Below are 21,029 nucleotides of genomic sequence, written 5' to 3' on the forward strand. Positions count from 1 at the left end.
AAATGTGTGGGAATCTTCACAACATAAGTTTTTTATTAACCAGAAAAACAAGTGTTCAAGGCATACAGGTTATACCGTTTCACAACATAAGTTTACAAACTTTAAGATCCTAGAAGTTTCAAGAAAAAAATGGAAATACAATGTGGAAAAAATATATAATTTTAAATTTTGACCATATGCTTTAAATTCAAACCATCCAGTTTGAATTCATCACATTTTGTAAAATCTCCTGCATGAAGTGGATATGGTCTATTTTTATTGTGCAATGGTTGGTGGTTTATCAGTCCTCCAATATTCAAGTATTGTAGCATTAACAAGGCACTGCCAGGGGTCTAATGATATTTGTATCCCATTTACAAAATTTCTCTCCAATATTTATGTATAATTGGGCACTGCCACCATATACAGGTGCATCCCATAAAATTAGAATATCATCAAAACTTTTATTTATTTCAGTAACTCAATTAAAAAAGTGAAACTCATGAATTTTATATAGATGTGTTACACACAGAGTGATATATTTCAAGCATTTCTTTCTTTTAAGTTTGATGATTATGGCTTACAGCTAGTGAAACCCCCAAATTCAGTATCTCAGAACATTTTAATATTACAGAGGACCACTAAAAGAAAAGATTATTAATACAGAAATGTTGGCTTACTGAAAAGTATGTCCGTGTACAGTATAGTATGCATTCAGTATTTGGTCGGGGCTCCTTTTGCATGAATTAGGCCAGATTCACACTGGTACGACATGACAGCCATAGGACTGTGGATCTGACTTTGCCCTGCAACTTGAAGTCAGACATGACTTTAATGAAAGGGGATCCAACTTTTCAGGCCAATTCTGACTTATTATATCTTTTTTAACTCCCCTAGAATAGCGGGGAAGGTTAATCTTGAGTTTTGTATATAGAATAGCACATCATCTGCTTAGGTGACTTCATCATGCACCTGATCTGCAATGACTGCTCCCTTGATATCTGGATTCAAATAGATTGTAGCCAGCAGTAGTTTTAGGAGCAACACAATAAGCAAATGACAGTCCCATTATTAAAATTAAAGTGATATTTTAGGTAAAAATGGTTTTATAAAAATGTATACTTACCGTGCTCTGTGGAATGGTTTTACACAGAGCAGCCCTGATCCTCCTCTTCTCGGGTCCCCTGCTTGTGCTCTTGGCTCCTTCTACCTGCCGGGTGCCCCCATAGCAAGCTGCTTGCTATGGAGGCACCTGTGTATGTTTGTTCCCGAGCCCCGGTCCATGTGTCTATAAGACATACAGAACCAGGCTAGGCCCCACTCCTTCCTTTACTGGCTGTGACTGACAGCAGAAGGAGCCAACAGCTCTTGCTGCTGTCTCTGAGCCAATGAAGAGGCAGAGAGTCAGGAGAGCAGCTGGCTCTTGTGCACATCGCTGGATTGCGAAAGGGCTCAGATAAGTATTGGGGGGCTGTGGGCAGGGCTGCATAGTGAAATTATTTTACCTTCATGCATTTAATGTATGAAAGTAAAATACCTTCAGACTTTAGAACCATTTAAAATGGCTGTGATACTGTATTATTTACATGCACCTGCACTGTTGGCTTTGAGTACAATGACATCATCCAAGTTTACATGTGTGGTCCAATAACCTGATGTTGTACAGTTGTTAAAATGTCAAATTTATTTTTGGTATCTATTGACAAAAAGAGTGTTGGTTCCCTTTCCACTTTTGACCTCCTCTGTAACTCTAACATGTAACCTGTAAAAAAATGTAAAGCATCGCTTAGGACAGTGGTCATCAACCCTTTCCCCAGGGCCCACTAACAGGCCAGGTTTGCAAGATAACTAAAAGACATCACAGGTGATATAATTTGCTGCTCAGTGATTGCAGTATACTAGTCTGCATCTCCCCAAGGTGATACATAAAACTTGGCCTGTTAGTGGACCCTGAGGACAAGGTTGATGACCACTGGCTTAGTATACAAAAAAAAATCATGCTAACTTTAGTGTTTTTATATATATATATAATGTTTGAGGGTTCTGAGTAATTTTCTAGAAAAAACAAATGATGATTTCTACATGTAGGAGAGAAGTGTCAGAATTGTCCTGGGTGGCAAGGGGTTAATTACCATAAGTACTATACAAATAATTATTATAAACCCTGTGATATCATCCTCTCAGTCTGCTGCTGCAGAGTGTGTCAGCTTGTATTTAAACTGGCCGAGCAAGCAGCCCCGTATCTCCAGAACCATAAATGATAGGAGCCCCTGGTCGCCGAGCTACAATCTTTGAAGTCGATCTTTTTTTTCTTGAGGAAGTGGTCTGAAGCTGCAGCTCCAATAGCCCCTATGTTAATCCGGCCCTGAATACAACGCCTACACTTCCCCAATAAGAGACATTCCCAGAATAGGGATTCATCAAAAACTGACACTATGGTTGGCCACAGGGTTAACCTGTTTGGGTAGCCATGAGTTCTTTCTGAATGGAGAGGTGGTTCTCTACCCTCAAACATGTGTGCCAGTTTTTGACCAGTACACTAGATATTCCATTCATTACTTTCAAGTCCTCAACCCCACCCTTAAGCCACAACTAAAAGCATTTCTAATCTATTTTACTGATTCATAGACCCCCTAACTACTAGACATGTGGATTTTCGTACAAATTTGTTCGTTTTCGTACATTCGTATCAATTCGAACATCCGAAAAGCTGAAAGAACCAAAATACGAAAATTACGGAATTACAAATAAGCAAAATAACGAACAAGCAAAAATACGAATGTATGATTAGACATTCTTACTAAAATACGAAACACCGAAAAAGCAAAAGAACGAAAATTACAGCTATAACGAACGATTTGCATTCCGTATTTTAAATCCTTTGTCTGTTCGTATTTTCATTCATATGTTTGTATTTTCATTTGTGTGTTTTGTAAATCCGTTTCTTGGTCTGTTCGTAAATTTGTGTACTTGTATCGTTCTTTCGAATGGGCACTGGGCAGTGTAGTTAGTGAGTGATTACTTAATATCTTAGCCAATGTAGCCACCCTCTAATAGGAAGTCAAGCCATGGTAGCAAGAAAAAAAAAACATTTAAATTGGAGATTTAAAGGAGGCTGGGAGCAATGGAAGGGACTTGTTTAAGTTAAGACTACATACTTGAATATAACTTTATTTTTTAAAGCTGGAGTCTATATTGTCTACATTGTATTCTATATTGTATTCTTAACTTAACCCTCCTCTTATGTTAGCTTTCTGTTACTATCCATGATGTTAACGGGTCGGTTTTGACACGTGTCTTAAATCAGCCATAAAATACCCTCTGAACAATTATTTATCATCCAATTTGTTTACCTCTTGGTTACCTTGTTAGGCTTCTTTATCTCTGAAAAGATTGGTTTTAATATTTTTGGTGTGACCCCTTAGACCTTTCTTTTGATAGCATACCTCTCATTTTCAAATAAAAAAAATGGTAAAATGAACCTCAATAGAATATTATAAATTGGTCCTATGTTTCTTTACTTTATTTAGAGAAGCAGACAAGCAGGCAAAGAGATAGGCCCTCCCTAACTACAGCTCACAGGGTTGAGAGATGATTGGCTGTCAGTGTTACTAAGCAGAGAGAGTGTTTATGATTTCAGTTTTGGCACTTATTAGTGTCCTATAATCCTATATTATAACTGGGTCAGAATTGACCCTAACACCATAAACGTCTTAATTTTGACCACAGTATTTTATAATTTAGTGAAAAGGATTATTTTTCTATTACATTGTTTAAATAGAGGTTCCTGACAAAGTAAAAAAATCTTGATGCAATAAACAAATTTATGTGATACTTATAGACATTCAAAACCTGAAAACAGATCGGTTCTGACCCTAACACAATAGGAGGGTTAAACAAGTCCCTTATATTGCTCCCAGCCTCCTTTAAATCCCCATTATTTTTTTTATTTTTTTTGCTTGCCATCAATTTTGTGTATACAAAAGCTTAAATGTTTTTAAATTTAACAACTGACTGCACAAATTATTCAATAAATCAATTTAAATTCAGAACAATATATGAAATATTCTATTGCATTTTTATTTGCAACAATAAATGTTCTCTGTTGTTTAGTATATACTGTATTTAATTTCAACTTATTTCATTGCACTTTACTAAATAGAAATAATATAAGACTGGTGCAAATCATCATGTACCAAGTGCCCCATATTGTGTCAAAATGTGTGTTTTATATAAGCATTTGCAGAGAATATTTTTTACTGTGATTCTATTTAAATAAGTCATACTTTTTTTTTATTTCTGCATTAGTTACATTGATATACTGGACATTAGGTCTTCTGAGGCAGGATGATGAGGAGAGACAACTTTCTAATTAATCAAGTGAAAGACATACGCTGTAAATAGCAAACTTTAAATATCACAGTCAGCACACTGGGAATTTTTCTATTAAAATAGGAAAGTTATGATCAATATGAGGTTCAAAGTAAAAGTGTAATTTGGAAGTAATAAGAAGCTTCATTAGAGCATTTTAATGATCCCAGAAGATAAATTTTGCATTTAAATCAATGCTTTACTTCCACAAAGAGGAGTGCTGCTAAGCTTCATCGGATGAGACAAGCAGATTTACATTTACTGAACAGCTGTGGTTTCTCGACTATTGACCTTTCCAATAAGATTTGGTTAAAATGACATTAGCTGCAGCTCTAGATTTGTACTTTTTTGTTTCAACAGTGTGCTTGTATTTAGTATGCTGATTTGTTAATCTATTTTCTTTTTAGGTACTTCATTCTGGTGCCTATTGGACATTGTTCCCATAAAGAATGAAAAGGGTGATGTGGTACTTTTTCTGTCCTCATTTAAGGACATTACAGATACGAAAATTAAAATTGCCCAGGGAGAGAAAAAAGAAGGTGTGTATCTCTTTACTTTTATTAATCAATATGACATGTATCTATGACATATAGTTTTGATTGAAAAGCTTACTATCCAGCAACAGGGGAATACGCAACTTAGTCACTCAAAAAATAAAGGAGCAAACTAAATAGGAGGCATGTTTCCCTCTAGAAAGTTTCAGATACCCCAGCATGGAGGATGCCCTTTCCTCCAGAAGATTATAACTATGATCACTATGACAGAACCCAAATCAGGGAACTATTTGAGCTTCTTTTGTTTGGTGGTACAGTATCCTGCTAGACTCAATATGTAATGCAGGCAAGCGAAGAAGTGACTCCCAAAAAGAACACAGCTTTGGTACATCCATTTAAAAATGAACACCCTGGGATTATCCTACACCATGTCCATACTGCACCTAGAAAGAAAAAACCCTATTTTTCTTTTGTCTCCTAAGTATAGCCTCTTTCATTACACATATAATCCAATCACTCACATAATTACCTATCCAGTGGTGGCCTTGTTTCCATTGTCTACAAAGACAACAATGATTGTCTTCCCTTGAAGAAAACCCCCCCCCCTTTATGCCTCACACTACCCTGCACATAGTGAAAGGCATGTTTCCCTGCACCCTCACTAACCACACCTAGGCTTTGGGATATTAGAGTATCAAAAAAGTTAATAAATATTTACTAGCACTATCCCAGCAGGACTTGACTGAAACAAATAACCAGGAACATCGTTCTCCCTTTTTACAAGATCTTGAACTGTACTCCTTTATGGACACTGACAGTCATTTAAGATGAAATGCAAAAGCCCCTTAAGGACTAGGAACACTCAGTCTCTTAGAAAGTAGCAATTTGTGTAGTAAGCAACATCCAGGAGTATCTCCCACTCCACTGTAGACACTGAACCCAGTTTTACTGCCTGCAGGACTACCATCCCACCCAGCTGCTTCTTCACCAGCCCACCCAGCTAGTTCTTCACCAGCCCACCCAGCTGCTTCAAAGATCTTTCAGGGAAAGGGACAGGGAGGGTTAAGTACAATTCTGTCCTCCAGAAAGGATTTCTACATGTGGCAGTCTCTCCCATGTATCCCTGTGTGTGCTGATGTACTCACACTGTCCTGCTTGCTCCCTGCTACTCCTTAGGCAAGATTCCTTTCAAACTGCACTGCTGTCAGGATTTCCCAAGCCAGCCAGAGCTCCAGCCTGGAGGGAGACCCCCCCCCAGACTTCACAGTCTCATCAGCACTCCATCTTCCACCCAACTCCCCTGATGGAATGACCCATCCATATTTAAGGGCTGGCTCAGACACCCTGCCAGGCCCAATAGGTATGCAGATCAACCCTCCTGTCCACTGCCCTTTAGCTTCTAGACATTTCTCTAAACTCCCAGAACCAGGGGGAAGCCCAGGAGACCTGCCTCTGTGAGCCATACAGCCTGACCTGCAGTAAACCCTGACCCAGATTCCATACTCATACTTACAATGAGTCATATAAATACATTTACCTGTACTAACCTGATATTACACTAGAGGGTGTCAGATGCTATTTGATACCTTAAATGCTGTCACTAAGACACTTGTTCCACTATTGCTGTTCCTCTCAGTATTATCTCACTCATCCTCACAAACTTTCACCCATTCCCAATCACCTCCTCCCCTCTACACTTTCCTTGAGAATCTCACACCCCTAGACTCCAAGAGCTAATAAAAAGGTGCATCCTCACCCTTTACCCCTTTACCCCTTCACCAATACCTGATTACCTCTTCCCACTCTGATTAACTAGCTCTTCCCATATGCCACATCTCACCCTTTCGCATTTCTACAAACATTTGACCATATAATATGGTTTTTGCTTTCTTGGGATGTGATCCTACTTTAATATCCCTCAGTGTCAAGGGATTGTATAGTCCAGCAAAGAGAATTGCCTTACTCAGGGAGCTCAAAAAGAAACATACTCAAATTGTTAGAAACAAACAGAAGAAATCTGGTTCAGCAACCTAGTGCATTAACAAGCCACATATGGCAAAGTACAGAAGGACAAATATGCACTCACAAGAAAGTCACTTAGGGCCAAATCCACAAAGACCCGGCGTAACGGCGAAATTCTAAATTAAGTTACACTGCCTTAAAATTTCTACCTAAGTGCCCGATCCACAAAGCACTTACCTAGAAATTTCTGGCCGTGTAACTTAAATTCCGCCGGCGCAAGGCGTTCCTCATTTCATGGGGGCGATTCCCATTTAAATGAGGCGCGCTCCCACACCGGCCGTACTGCGCAGACGTGCATAGCACGAAATTACGTTACGCCGGGCTTTGTGGATTGCGACGGGTCAATAAAGTTGCGTCGGGAAAAAAAAAGATACGGCGCGAAAAAAAAAATTCAAATTCGAAAAAAAAACGCGTCGCTAGACAGAAGGGTCTGCTTTTACATGGTGTACTAACTTTACACCATGTAAAAGCAGCCCTAATTTTGCGTATGCAACTTAATACTTACGGAGAAAAAACGAAGCAGAAAAGCTTCGTGGATCTCCGTAAGTGCTAATTTGCATACCCGAGGTGGCATTTCGACACAAAATGCCCCCAGTGGCGGATGCGGTACTGCATCCTAAGATCCGGCAGTGTAATTCAATTACACATGCCGGATCTTCTCCCTAACTATGGAAAACTGATTCTGTGGATCAGTTTCATAGTTAGGACCAGGGATACAACGGAGTAACAGCAGTAACTCCGTTGTATCTCTTTTGAGGATTTGGCCCTTAGTATTCTGTCATAAGTGATTTTGTTAATGCATGTAATTGTTCCAGCCTTTTCCTCTGTTTGATTGTAGCTGCTATTGTGGATTTCTTCCTTTATCACCAGGAGTAGCAAGACATCACACTTAGGTCGCCTACTGAGAATGTCTCATCATGTAATGTAATTAATATCAATAATGTTTATAATATGTCTGTTTATATGGGTTGCCTTTTTCTGTCACCCTAACATTCCATAACAAAACAGAGTTTAAATATTTAACCAAAAAAGGTAAAGAACATTTACCAATAGAGAAAATAATAATTATTTGACTAGCAGGAGAAATAATGTGAGTGGAACCTCAGAACTTTATACACAGTCTATTGAGATCCCTGTGTGAACGGGCGAACAAATGGATGTTCGATTGAGTGAACCTTCCGCCGAAGTGGAAAATGAAATATTTAGCAGTAGTATCATTACCACTGCTAAATGTGAGAGCTTCCTGCTCAGGGCTCATAACAACCAGTGACCCAGCACATTCAGCTGTAAGCTGGGAATTCTTGTATATATATCCCCCCTCCCCCAAATTTATTACCAGACCCTTTAGACCTAGTATGTATTTTTAAGTGGACCCCACTATTTTTTTAACCCCTTGCAGGCCCATTTAATAGGAAACTAGCTGTACTCTACATTCAGGCACATTGAAACTACACTTTGCAACTATTTTGCAGAAAACCTTTTCACAGATATCTTACTAATATGTGCATGGGAATAATACACTTGCACACAAGTACACAGGGATTTCATAAGTATAGAGTCCAGAATTAAAAAGATAGAAAAGTGTCAGCTTTGGAAGCTCAGAATAAACAATTTGAACTAATCTATGCTCACCAGGAACTCTAAAACACCAAAAAATACTAAAGCTTATTCTAAAGAAACAAAAACAAATTAAAACACTTTTCTACACACACAAAAATATAACAAATATGGGTATACGAGGCAAAAATATGTGGTGAAAGCCTAAGGCCTCGTACACACGACCGAACATGTCTGCTGAAACTGGTCTGCGGACCAGTTTCCGCGGACATGTTCGGTCGTCTGTACGGACCGGATTCCCGGCCTAGCGGACAGGTTTCCAGTGGACAAATGTTTCTTAGCATGCTAAGAAACATGTCTGCTGGAAGCCTGTCTGTCGGACATGTTCGGTCGTCTGTACGACTCACCGGACATGTCCGCTCGGCCGAAAGCCCTCGCATGCGTCAAAGTGATTCGACGCATGCGTGGAAGCATTGACCTTCCAGGGTCGCACACGTCGCCGCGTCATCGTTGCGGCCATGGTGCGGCCACGTCACCGCGTATCCTGTCCGCGGGAAATTTGGTCTGATGGTGTGTACAGCCATCAGACCAAATGATCCCAGCGGACATGTCCGATGAAAATGGTCCGCGGACCATTTTCATCGGACAGATCCGGTCGTGTGTACAAGGCCTTATGGGTGGCCAAGTCTGTAACAGACATTTCACTACCTGGTACAGGCCGAGTTGACAAGAGGGCTTCTCTGATAGCTGCTGTCCAATACCCCCTGGCGGCAGGAAAATGAGCGGCATGGGTGCCTGTGGGGCAGGCCCAGAGACAGTGGATGATCTGGGTGCAGACCAGATCTGGTGCAGAATGCATACACACAGGTGGAGCACAGGAACCTACATTTGCAGGAAGCAAGCTGTAGTCAAAACAGGGTGGAATCAGCGACAGACAAGTAGCAAGGGTCCAAAATCCAAAGAAAGGAGCAGGGTCAGAAGCCAGGCTGGAGTTAATAACAGTCAGCAATAAAATATATTGAATCTGCAGGCAGAAGAGAAGTCAGGACACATGCCAGAGTCAGCAGCAGGAGTTCAGGATACAACAAATTCAGGAGTCAAGATCGGTTAAGCACAAAGAAACAGACTGCAGGTCATGTCAGGTTTCTCAGAAGCTGATTACTACTCAGCAACTTCTCTTCTGTGTGTTGTGCTCAAAATAGGGAAAAGCACCAATGCCATTCAAACAGTCAGACATGAACACTTGTTTATGCATGCACATATTATTGGGGATAGCCATACACTCAATTCTCCTGACAATATTTTTTTTAGCATGGATCATCTCAGGTCCCTTGGGAAATTGTCACATCCCAATCAGCTGCAGCCATGGAATTCCCTATCATGCAGCCATACTTAACAAAGGATGCTGGTTACATTGTTGACCTAATGGGAGCACATGGCCTTATTTGGTTAATGACATTGTCAAATTATGGTCATCTGGCCAAATTAGTTCAAATTTGTCATCAGCATCCCCACCCCCATTGTCACATGTGGCTGCAAGGTGGGAAAATTTCATGTCCGCAGCAGATTGTGATGTTGTCATGCTGTTCCCAACTGAAATAGGGTTTTATTTTAAACAACCAACAGTGAAAGTCAAATTAAATGGATCCTTCTCTGATCCAATATACATACATAATTTCACAAGATAGTGATGTCCCCTATCCCTGCTCCTCTGCATATTGATTTTGAAATCCTTAATTGGAAACACTAACCATACAGATACAATACTTGGTATAAATATTTGGAACTAGGGGTATACTGTGGCTGCATTTGCAGATTATCTATTTTCCTTTCTCTCATAACCCCAGGTGAGTGTATAAACTCTACTAAAAGAACTTAAGCTGTTTGGCTTCAGTAACCAAGACTGCAGTGTTTGTCCTCATGACACATCACATGAAGCACCTTCATGGCTAACAGGGGACAGAATTAGAAATATACTTAGAAAACATAACATTAATAAATCACAGGGAAAAGATGGCTTACACCCGAGGGTACTTAGGGAACTCAGTCAAGTAATTGACAGACCATTGTTTCTAATTTTTACTGACAGTCTACTGACTAGAATGGTACCAGCTAATTGGAGAAAAGCCAATGTAGCACCAATATTTAAAAAAGGGCCAAAATACATCCCTGGGACCTGAGACCAGTTAGCCTAACATCAATAGTATGCAAGCTCTTGGAGGGGATGATAAGGCACTATATACAAGATTTTAGTAATGAAAACGGTATCATTAGCAGCAATCAGCATGGATTCATAAAGAATTATTCTTGACAAAACAATCTATTAACCTTCTATGAGGAGGTGAGCTGCCATCTAGATAAAGGAAGGCCCATAGATGTGGAGTATCTGGATTTTTGAAAAAGCATTTGACACAGTTCCCCATAAACGTTTACTGTACAAAGTAAGGTCCGTTGACATGGTTTGAAAACTGGCTACAAGGGCGAGTTCAGAGGGTGATGATAAATGGGGAAAATTTAGAATAGTCAGGGGTGAGAAGTGGGGTCCCCCAGGGTTCTGCGCTGGGACCAATCTTGTTAAATTTGTTCATAAACAACATGGAGGATGGGGTAAACAGTTCAATCTCGGTATTTGCGGACAACACTAAGCTAAGTAGGGCAATAATTTCTCTGCAGGATTTGGAAACATTGCAAGAAGATCTGAACAAATTAATTGGGAGGGAATTACAAGGCAAATGAGGTTTAATGTAAAAAATAAATAAAAAAAATGCATTTGGGTGGCAAAAATATGAATGCAATCTACTGACTAGGGGGTGAACCTCTGGGGGAATCTAGGATGGAAAAGGACCTGGGGGTCCTAGCAGATGATAGGCTCAGCAATGGCATGCAATGCCAAGCTGCTGCTAACAAAGCAAACAGAATATTGGCATGCATTAAAAAGGGTATTAACTCCAGGGATAAAGCGATAATTCTCCCACTCTACAAGATTTTGGTCCCGCCTCACCTGGAGAATGCTGTACAGTTCTGGGCACCAGTCCTCAGTAAGGATGTACTGGAAATAGATCAAGTATAAAGAAGGGCAACAAAGCTAATAAAGTGTCTGGAGGATATTAGTTATGAAGAAAGGTTGCAGGCACTGAACTTATTCTCTCTGGAGAAGAGACGCTTGAGAGTGGATATGATTTCAATTTACAAATACCATACTGGTGACCCTACAACAGGGATACAAAAAATAGTGAAAGGGAGTTTAATAAGACACGTGGCCACTCACTAAAATTAGAAGAAAAGAGATTTAACCTTAAACTGCGTAGAGGGTATTTTACTGCGAGGATGTGAAATTCCCTTCCACAGGTGGTGGTTTCAGCGGGGGGCATCGATAGTTTAAAAAAAACTATTCGATAAGCACCTGAACGACCGCAACATACTGGGATATACAATGTAATACTGACATATAATCACATACATAGGTTGGACTTGATAGACTTGAGTCTTTTTTCAACCTCACCTACTATGTAACTATGATTCGAGCATGCCCAGGCTTATTAACACCACTCACGATACTCCTGAATAACCACAGGGGAATTCCAGCAACAAATCTGTGTTATCAGACTGTATGTAAATGGGAATTTGATTGAAAAACAGGCTTTAATTATTTAACTGCTGGATAAACCCTACCCATGTGAACCTATTTAGAACTCAAAAATGACATCATAAATAATAAATTCAAACATTATTTTATGCAAACTCTTTATTTTTTTAAATAACTTGTTCCACTTTACTCCTAGTCCATGGTAAAGGTTATTATGTACTGTAAAAGCTTCAACTGCAAGTTGCAAAATTGTAAAATATTTCAAAAGCAGCCAATTATCTTAGGTTTCACTTATCCCAGTATTATATAGACATGTATATTCTTATTTAATAATATGACCCAGAGGTTAGACAGTAGTGCTTTCTTCTAACAAGATTTGAAACGGAAGTAGGAGCAAGGAGCTTTGAGTTTAGCAGTTTTCCTGTTGTGGTATATTCTATTATATATCCAAAGCTGCTGACTCAAAATATTCTCTGTTCTATTATATATTCAACTAATCTGGTACTAAAACTTTAAATATATTTATATATTTTATCAAAGTACAATGTTCCTTCTGAGCTCATTAGGAGAAAGAACAATTGCCACAAAGGAATGAGCATAGTGGTTTCCAAGAAGTTGTCTCAGTGTAAAATCATTGCTTTAATTGAGAGAGACAATTATATAGAGAAAAATGTATAGTCTTTTTCTTATGTATAACATTTTCCCCTAATCCTTCTGTAAATTTGGTGTCCTAGAAGAATTATTAAGTGTTACTCTGCGAAACGTCTTGCATACTCTGTACTTCCTGTCTTTAAACCATTTTTTACTTTTGTCCCACCCTTCAACAACAGTAATACCATGGTAATACCAAGCTAGTTTCTACATCTTTTAAAGATACGTTATCCTAAGCCTCTTACACACGATCAGTCAATCCGATTAGAACGGACCGATGAACCGTTTTCATCGGTTAACCGATGAAACTGACTGATGGCCCGTCGCGCCTACACACCATAGGTTAAAAAAACGATCGTGTCAGAACACGGTGACGTAAAACACAACGACGTGCTGAAAAAAAACGAAGTTCAATGCTTCCAAGCATGCGTCGACTTGATTCTGAGCATGTGTTTTTTTTTAACCGATGGTTGTGCCTACTAACGATCGTTTTTTTCCCATTGGTTAGGAATCCATCGGTTAAATTTAAAGCAAGTTGGCTTTTTTTTAACCGATGGTTAAATAACCTATGGGGCCCACACACAATCGGTTTTGACCGATGAAAACGATCCATCAGACCATTGTCCTCTGGTTAACCTATCGTGTGTACGAGACCTAAGACTACTCATGTTTAACTTTCCTTTTCAGTTCCCTTTTAGTTTAACTAACCTGTGCACTCAGTTACATTTTCTTTCTAGAAAAACTGTGCATCATCACTGCTATGGTTAAAATATATAGGTGGGAGGTGCTAAAAAAGGATCTGAAGCTGATTTTTTTTCCTCAGTGTGAAGGTGAGTCCATAATATGGAGTACAATTTCTCTGGTTAGCTTCCTAACATGAAGAACCTTAAAGGTGCCTAGGGTAAACAATGTAAGGTCCAAGAAAAGTACCACAACAAAAATATTTAATCACCGAAGTCCAGCGATAACCAAGATAATAATCCGAAATGTTTCAGGGGCAATCATTTTTACTATTCATCGAGAATGAAATAGTCAGGCCCTGGTGAAGGTGGAACCTTATAGCCCCTGAAATGCATTTGCATGTTGTTTTATAGATTAGAGTAGATGTAAAACCAATCACAAAAATCTCATATCATTTTGAACATGTTTAAATATTTTCTATACCCTGTATGTTTTTATTCTTCAATAAACATTTAATGAGAAAAAAAAATATTTTAAAAAGTATTATTCAATAAAAATCTAAAGCCTTAATATAAGAAATACATGGTAATCCTGACATAAATTTCCCAGTTCAGGCACTTCCTATTTTTGAAATGACAGCCCTCTATCCATGTCTCCCAATTATTGCCCTGCTTTGTCACTCTTTCACCGCTACACTGTAAGCGAAACTGTGACTGAGGGACTGTAAGCAGCCATGCCAATGCTTACAGTACAGGTAGAGTCATAACCCTTGGAATTTTCCAGATTTTTTCATGTTACAACCTAAAGCATGTATTTTATTGGGATGTTATGTGATAGACCAACACAAAGCGGCACATAATTGTGAAAGGAAAATTAAAATGGATTTCCAATTTTTTTACAAATTAATGTTTGAAATGTTTGGCGTGCATTTGTACTCAGCCCCCTTTACACTGATACCTGACTAAAATATAGTGGAACCAATTGCCTTCAGAAGTCACATAATAAGTAAATAGAGTCCCCCTCAGTATAATTTAATCTTAGTATAAATACAGCTGTTCTGTGAAGCCCTCAGAGGATTGTTAGAGAACCTTAGTGAAAAAACAGCATCCTGAAGGCCAAGGAGCACACCAGACAGGTCAAGGATAAAGTTGTGGCGACGTTTAAACCAGGGTTAGGTTATAAAAAAAATCCTAAGCTTTGAACATCTCACAGAGCATTGTTCAATCCATCATCCGAAAATGGCACAACTCCAAACCTACCAATACACGTCCACCTAAACTGACAGGCTGGGCAAGGAGAGCATTAATCAGAGAAGCACCCAAGAGGCCCATTGTAACTCTGGAGGAGCTGCAGCGATCCACAGCTCAGGTGGGAGGATCTGTCCACAGGACAACTCCTAGTCGTGCACTCCACAAATCTGGCCTTTATGGAAGAGTGGAAAGAAGAAAGTAATTGTTGAAAGAAAGCTGTAAGAAGTCCCATTTGCAGTTTACGAGAAGCCATGTGGGGGACACAGCAAACATGTGGAAGAAGGTGCACTGGTCAGATGAGACCAACATTTTTGGCCTAAAAGCAAAGTGCTATGTGCGGCGGGAAAACTAACACTGCACATCACCCTGAACACAACATCTCCACTGTGAAACATGGTGGTGGCAGAATCATGTTGAGGGTATGCTTTTCTTCAGCAGGGACAGAGAAGCTGGTCAGAGTTGATGGAAAGATGGCTGGAGCCAAATACAGGGCAATCATAGAAGAAAACCTGTTAGAGTCTGCAAAACTTAAGACTGGGGCAGAGGTTCACCTTCCAGCAGGACAACGACCCTAAACATACAGTCAGAGCTACAATGGAATGGTTTATATTAAAACATATTCATGTGTTAGAATGGCCCAGTCAAAGTCCAGACCTAAATCCAATTGAGAATCTATGGCAAGACTTGAAAATTGCTTTTCACAGATGCTCTCCATCCAATCTGACAAATCTTGAGCTATTTTGCAAAGAAGAATGGGTAAAAATGTCACTCTCTAGATGTGCAAAGCTGGTAGAGACATACCTAATAAGACTTGCAGCTGTAATTGCAGCGAAAGGTGGTTCTACAAAGTATTGACACAGGGGGTCTGAATACAAATGCATTCCACACTTTTCAGATATTTAAAAAAAATAAAATTGAAAACCATTAATAATTTTCCTTTCACTTTACACTTATGTGCTACTTTGTGTTGGCCTATCACATAAAATCCCAATACAATACATTTACGATTTGTGTTGTAACATGACAAAATGTGTTAAATGTCAAGGGGTATGTATACTTTTTCAAGGGACTGTATGTACTATCAGCGAGCATGTTCTGAGCAGTGACATGGAGCTGCCACTATAACAAGTGCTTGTAGGCATGAAGTGGGTGAATAGTGGTTGGAGTAGATCAGCAGCATTAGGATGCAACAAAGGGTTGGATAAAAAGGGTGAAAATAGTATTTTGTAAAAAATTGTATAGCATATGCGGTGATTTAGAATAATAAATATGTTGTTCTAACAGATCTGAAGATCTACTTAATTATCACTTTAGTGATTAGAATTACCAAAGAAAAGATTCACATTCTAAAATTAGATATGTTTAACTAATGACTAGTAGACTATGTTACTCACCTTATCTTTTTAAAGAAGAAGAGGACTTGTTAAGGGGCTTTAGCAGGGTAAAAGCAAGGATTTTTATTTGATTTGCAAAGAGATTTGCTGAAAGGATTGACCTAGTGCAGGGAGAGATGAAATTAGGTCACGTGGATGATTGTGAAAGCAGTGCTTTCTACTGACCATAATATGATTGCATGTAAGTGTAAATAATTCAGAAACTAATGTAAAATACATAGTGTTCAAATGGCAAATTCTTCACAATAAAGAAAAATAGTTGTCTGAATTGTGTTAATTTTTTATATTTTTGGATCTACAGCACAGAAGTTTAAATCATAAGCCTATGTTTAACATACATGAACATGTGTTTAACTTTATAATAATAGGGCATCAATGCCAGAGTCATGTTTTTACATTTCTTTCACACATTATTTAAAAAATTATTTTAGGCTTGAATATTACTTATTATATACTTTCTGAAAGCAGAGCACCTGGAGAATATAATGGTGGTTGTTCACATTTTTATGTCACACAATATTAGCACAATGGTTTATCTAGTGCAAAATTTCAGAATAAAATACACTAAAGTAAATTTGTGGCACACAAGTACAATATATAACAAGAATAAGGTACCCATCTTCTAGTGTGTAGTAGGGTTAATCCGCGCTATCCCCAAAGAAAGGGGGTGTGTAATAGTGCAACAAAGTGCAAAACAATGCCACCATGTGAAAAATTAAATTTATATGTGGATAATACTTGTCCCCACTGGGACAAAATTCCAAATATGACAAAAAATATATGACAAAGAAAAGGTGCTGCAATTATAGAAATAGTTTGAATAGTAAACTGGAAGTAAATGTAATAAAGTCAAAATAATGCGCAACCTAAAAAATTGCATAAACAGGCGACTATAAAAGTGTATATGTATATAAACTTGAAAAAAACATATGAGAATTAATGTGAATATAAACACAATGCCGCTCATATACAAGTGATGAAAGCAAGCAGCAATATAAGTGAAGAAAAACTGCCGCACACTTTCAGCAATAATCCTGGGTGATCACTTAAAGTCCAACAGAAAAGCAATAACAAGCTAATTTGAAGTCCAAGAAAGAAGCAAAAAAAGCTGCAAGGATTCAATCAAACACAGGAGCAGGGATACAAATATTCAGTTTTAAGCTTCCATCAGGTAAAGGTAGATAAATTGTCCGCTTACCGACTCAGATGGATCTCTTACAGAGATCAAATGGGCTCAGCACACCGGGGGTTGGTTCACCAGGCTCCGGACATAGAAGTTGATCCACAGCAGAAAATCCTTCCTTAGCAAACTTTTTCACCTCTCCATGGGATACCAAGCAACCCTTTGTATCAGCTGGATCTTTATCCCAGGACACATACACAATCTCCTCCCGGGATAGTGATAGGTAAAGGTGTTCAATGAGCAGGTTTGGGCATATTATAAATGAAAAAAAGAGGAAAACTTCATGGTGCAGTATATCAAAAAGTTACCCTTTATTAAAATAAACGGTTTACTGACATCCAGGTAAAAACGAATAAAAAACAGACTACCAGCCTCCTTTCCCAGTGGACGCCTTGTAGGGAGAAACACAGCATCGGGTGGAGCTAAGGACTCTGACGTCATCACACTCCAGTTGGTTTCGCGTGAGCCGCCGCTGGTAGTCTGTTTTTTATTTGTTTTTATCTGGATGTGGTTAACCTTTTAGCCGACACATACGGATCCCCTGGGGCATTGTGAGATGTGGATATATATATGTGAACATCATATATTACAAATTTGTACACCAGAGCTCTTAATGTTGCCCCTGTATGTAATTGGATACATCCTTTTCAAATACATTTTTTTCGTTTTATGTATAATATTTTTTGATACTTATTATTAAATGAATTTAAAACTTTATTCAAGAGTTTATAATTTTTCTAGCCCCACAAATACAATATATTACACAATTATTTGCCAAAATATAAAAGATGATGACCTAGGCAAGCCTTAAAATGTATTGTTTTCTTATTAATTGTACAGCCTTGTAATAAAGCAGTTGAGGTAGCACAATGTCAGCTAAGTTTGCTTGGCAATTCTGTGTGTATAATCTTGAAGTAGTAGGGGGAAAAAAGGTTCTAGCGATGGCTGTCTGTTTTACGTAGAAGCTACAGGGAGCATACTTAATTTAATTCAGGGTTAAAACTTATAATTGTCATTGGCTATTTTGAATGGGGGAATGGTTTGCCTAGAGTGTATTAACAATTCATGGTTTGGATAATCGTTATCAATGAATCAGTTAGCATATGTGCAAAAAATTCATTTCAGAAGAAATGTAGTGTCTAGTAATACAATTACAGTACTAATGGTGCTCAGGCAGCACAAAACTTCTGATGATGAAGGTACACTACCGATTCATTTGTTCCAGAAACAATACTAGTACCATATATTCTGTTGAACTTTTGGTAAATGTCTGTGATTTAGCACATGTATGATTTACTGTCAACATTGATTGTTGAATAATTTTTTTATATACTGTACCTCAACCAAGAACCTTTCTTCTACAAGCCATCAAACTGCAACTAAAAACACGAGTCCAGTGAATCAGTTTTTGTAAAAACAGAATTTGTATTTACATATTTTTTACCTATATATTAGGAACAAAAGTTTTAAATAAAATCCCCAATACTTTACATTTATTACTACATTTACTACTCCTCTAGACATACAGATGATTGCTCTTAGTGATATGGAAAATGCAACTGTAATGCCACAATGTTTCTTCATTTTCAATGGTCAAAGTCCTCTCAAAGAAATCCTGTCTGCTTTCTTGATATTCCAGCTTGAATGTTTTGTTCACAACGGGGAAAAGCATTGAAGTCTGTCGTTATATTTTATTACATTCTAAAAAGTGCCATAGAAGTACATCCCTGAAAGGTTAAAATTGCATGTGGTGATATCTAATTGCTTGTTACTTTTGTTCCACAGAAAAATACAGAAAAGGAAAAGCAGGGTCCCATTTTGAGGCAGCAAGGAGACGGAGTCGGGCTGTTCTTTATCACATCTCTGGTCACCTACAAAGGAGAGAAAAGGGAAAATTAAAGCTTAATAAAGTAAGAATGCCATATGTGTGTATGTGTGGCATGAAATTATAAAGTGCTCACTAATAATGCTAAGTCTAAATATTATCTATAAGAAACATATGTACACAAACCAAGATCTTTAAATGTATATATTTACTATACTACCAATAGTCTTAATTTTCATTAATATTTGCCCTAATGCCTGTGATTTTTAATAACACATTACTTTACCCACTGGGTGCTAATGGTATTGTTACTATTCTATCTACAACAGTTTTAAACAGGGTGTGTTTTTATCTTTATGCATGTGTATTTTGTTTAAAAGTGCTTGTGTTAGCTCTATAAAAATAAAGAACCCAACATGCTGCACAGAAATATAAGTAATTCTAGTACAATTAAGAACACTAGATAATCACTATATTTATATTGAATATTAAAAAATACATTTAAGATGTTTAATATAATACTGAATGTTTTTTTTTTGAGTCATTGCTTGCCATTGAATTTTAATAATGATAAGTAATAACTAAGTTAAAAAAAGTGTGTGGGTGAAGAAACATCATGAGGTTCCTATTACTATAAAGATGACCACACATGTATCAATATAATCATTAAATTAATCCTTTAACATAAATAAACAACTCAACTGCCTAGAAACTACTGTAAATGACCCTCTGTACATGTACTGATAAGATAACATAGAGGAGAGTTCAGGAGCAGTTGAAAAAAATGCCCAACTGCTCCTAAACTTCCGTTTACCAGCAGCCGTGTACATGAGGCCTAAATCATGTATTACAGGCATTTATATAGCACTAATAGTTTATGCAGTCCCAGCCTTTAAGGACTAAGGGGCCAGATTCACAGCAGAAATACGCCAGCGTATCTACTGATATGCCGGGGTATTTTAAAATATGCCGCATCGTATCTTGATTTGGAATCCTCAAACCAAGATACAACGGCTTTTGGCATAGATCCGACAGGCGTACGGCTTCGTACGCCTTCGGCCGCTGGGTGTAGTTTGCGTAGTTTTCCAGCGTTGGGTATGCAAATTAGCTGTTTCACGTTAAAGTATGGCCGTCGTTCCCGCGTTGAATTTCAAATTTTTATTTTTTTTGCGTAAGACGTCCGGGAATACGAAAGTACGTTACGCACGTCGCCGTTCAAAAAACACGTCGGGGCGCCGTAATTTCGCGCAAAGCACGGCGGGAAATTTCCTAACGGAGCATGCGCAGAACGTTCGGTGCAGGAACGCGCCTAATTTAAATGGTACACGCCCCATTTGAATTAGGCGGGCTTGCGCCGGACGGCTTTACGCTACGCCGCCGCAAGTTTACAGGCAAGTGCTTTGTGAATCAAGCACTTACACCGAAAACTTGCGGTGGCGTAACGTAAAGGGGATACGTTACGCCGCCGTAATTATTCGTGAATCTGGCCCTAGGTCTCCATCTCACATGCATGCACACAAATACAAGAGCCAGTTTAGGCAGGAACAAAATCATCTACCAGCAAGTCTTTGGCATATGGAAAAAAAATGGGGTGCCCAGACGAAATGCGTGCAAGCACAGGATGAACATGCAAACTCCATGCAGATATCATCCTGGCCAAGACTCACACCAGGGTTTTATGTAGTACAAGGCAAGAATACTAACCACTAACTCACTGTGCTTCATGAGTATCAATGAATCATAATATAGAGAATCATAATATAGGACATTTAAGCACAATATTTAATTGATAATTTAGATGACTGATAGATTATATGTTCTGTTGTAAAGTTTAGAATAATACCATGTGTGTTACATTGTACAATATTTTATAGGTGATTGTACTTAGATCACTGTGCATAACCACCATAAGGCCTCTTTCACACTGGGGCGTTTTTTGAGCTTTTTCGAGCGTTATTCGAGCGTTTTTCGATCGTTATTTAAGCTTTTTCGAGCGTTATTCAAGCGTTTTTCGAGCGTTATTTGAGCAAAGCCTC

At 38.4% G+C, this 21,029-nt stretch overlaps 1 protein-coding gene across 1 annotated transcript in view; it reads left to right on the top strand.

Moving 5' to 3' along the window:
- KCNH8 (potassium voltage-gated channel subfamily H member 8) overlaps positions 1 to 21,029 on the top strand; it is a 580,442-nt gene that overhangs the window by 355,370 nt on the left and 204,043 nt on the right. The window contains 2 exon segments of the mRNA XM_040352973.1: positions 4,758 to 4,889; positions 18,954 to 19,078. Coding sequence (XP_040208907.1) covers positions 4,758 to 4,889; positions 18,954 to 19,078 — 257 coding nt within the window.

This window comes from Rana temporaria, chromosome 5 (assembly GCF_905171775.1).
Source record: "Rana temporaria chromosome 5, aRanTem1.1, whole genome shotgun sequence".
Taxonomy (NCBI): domain Eukaryota; kingdom Metazoa; phylum Chordata; class Amphibia; order Anura; family Ranidae; genus Rana; species Rana temporaria.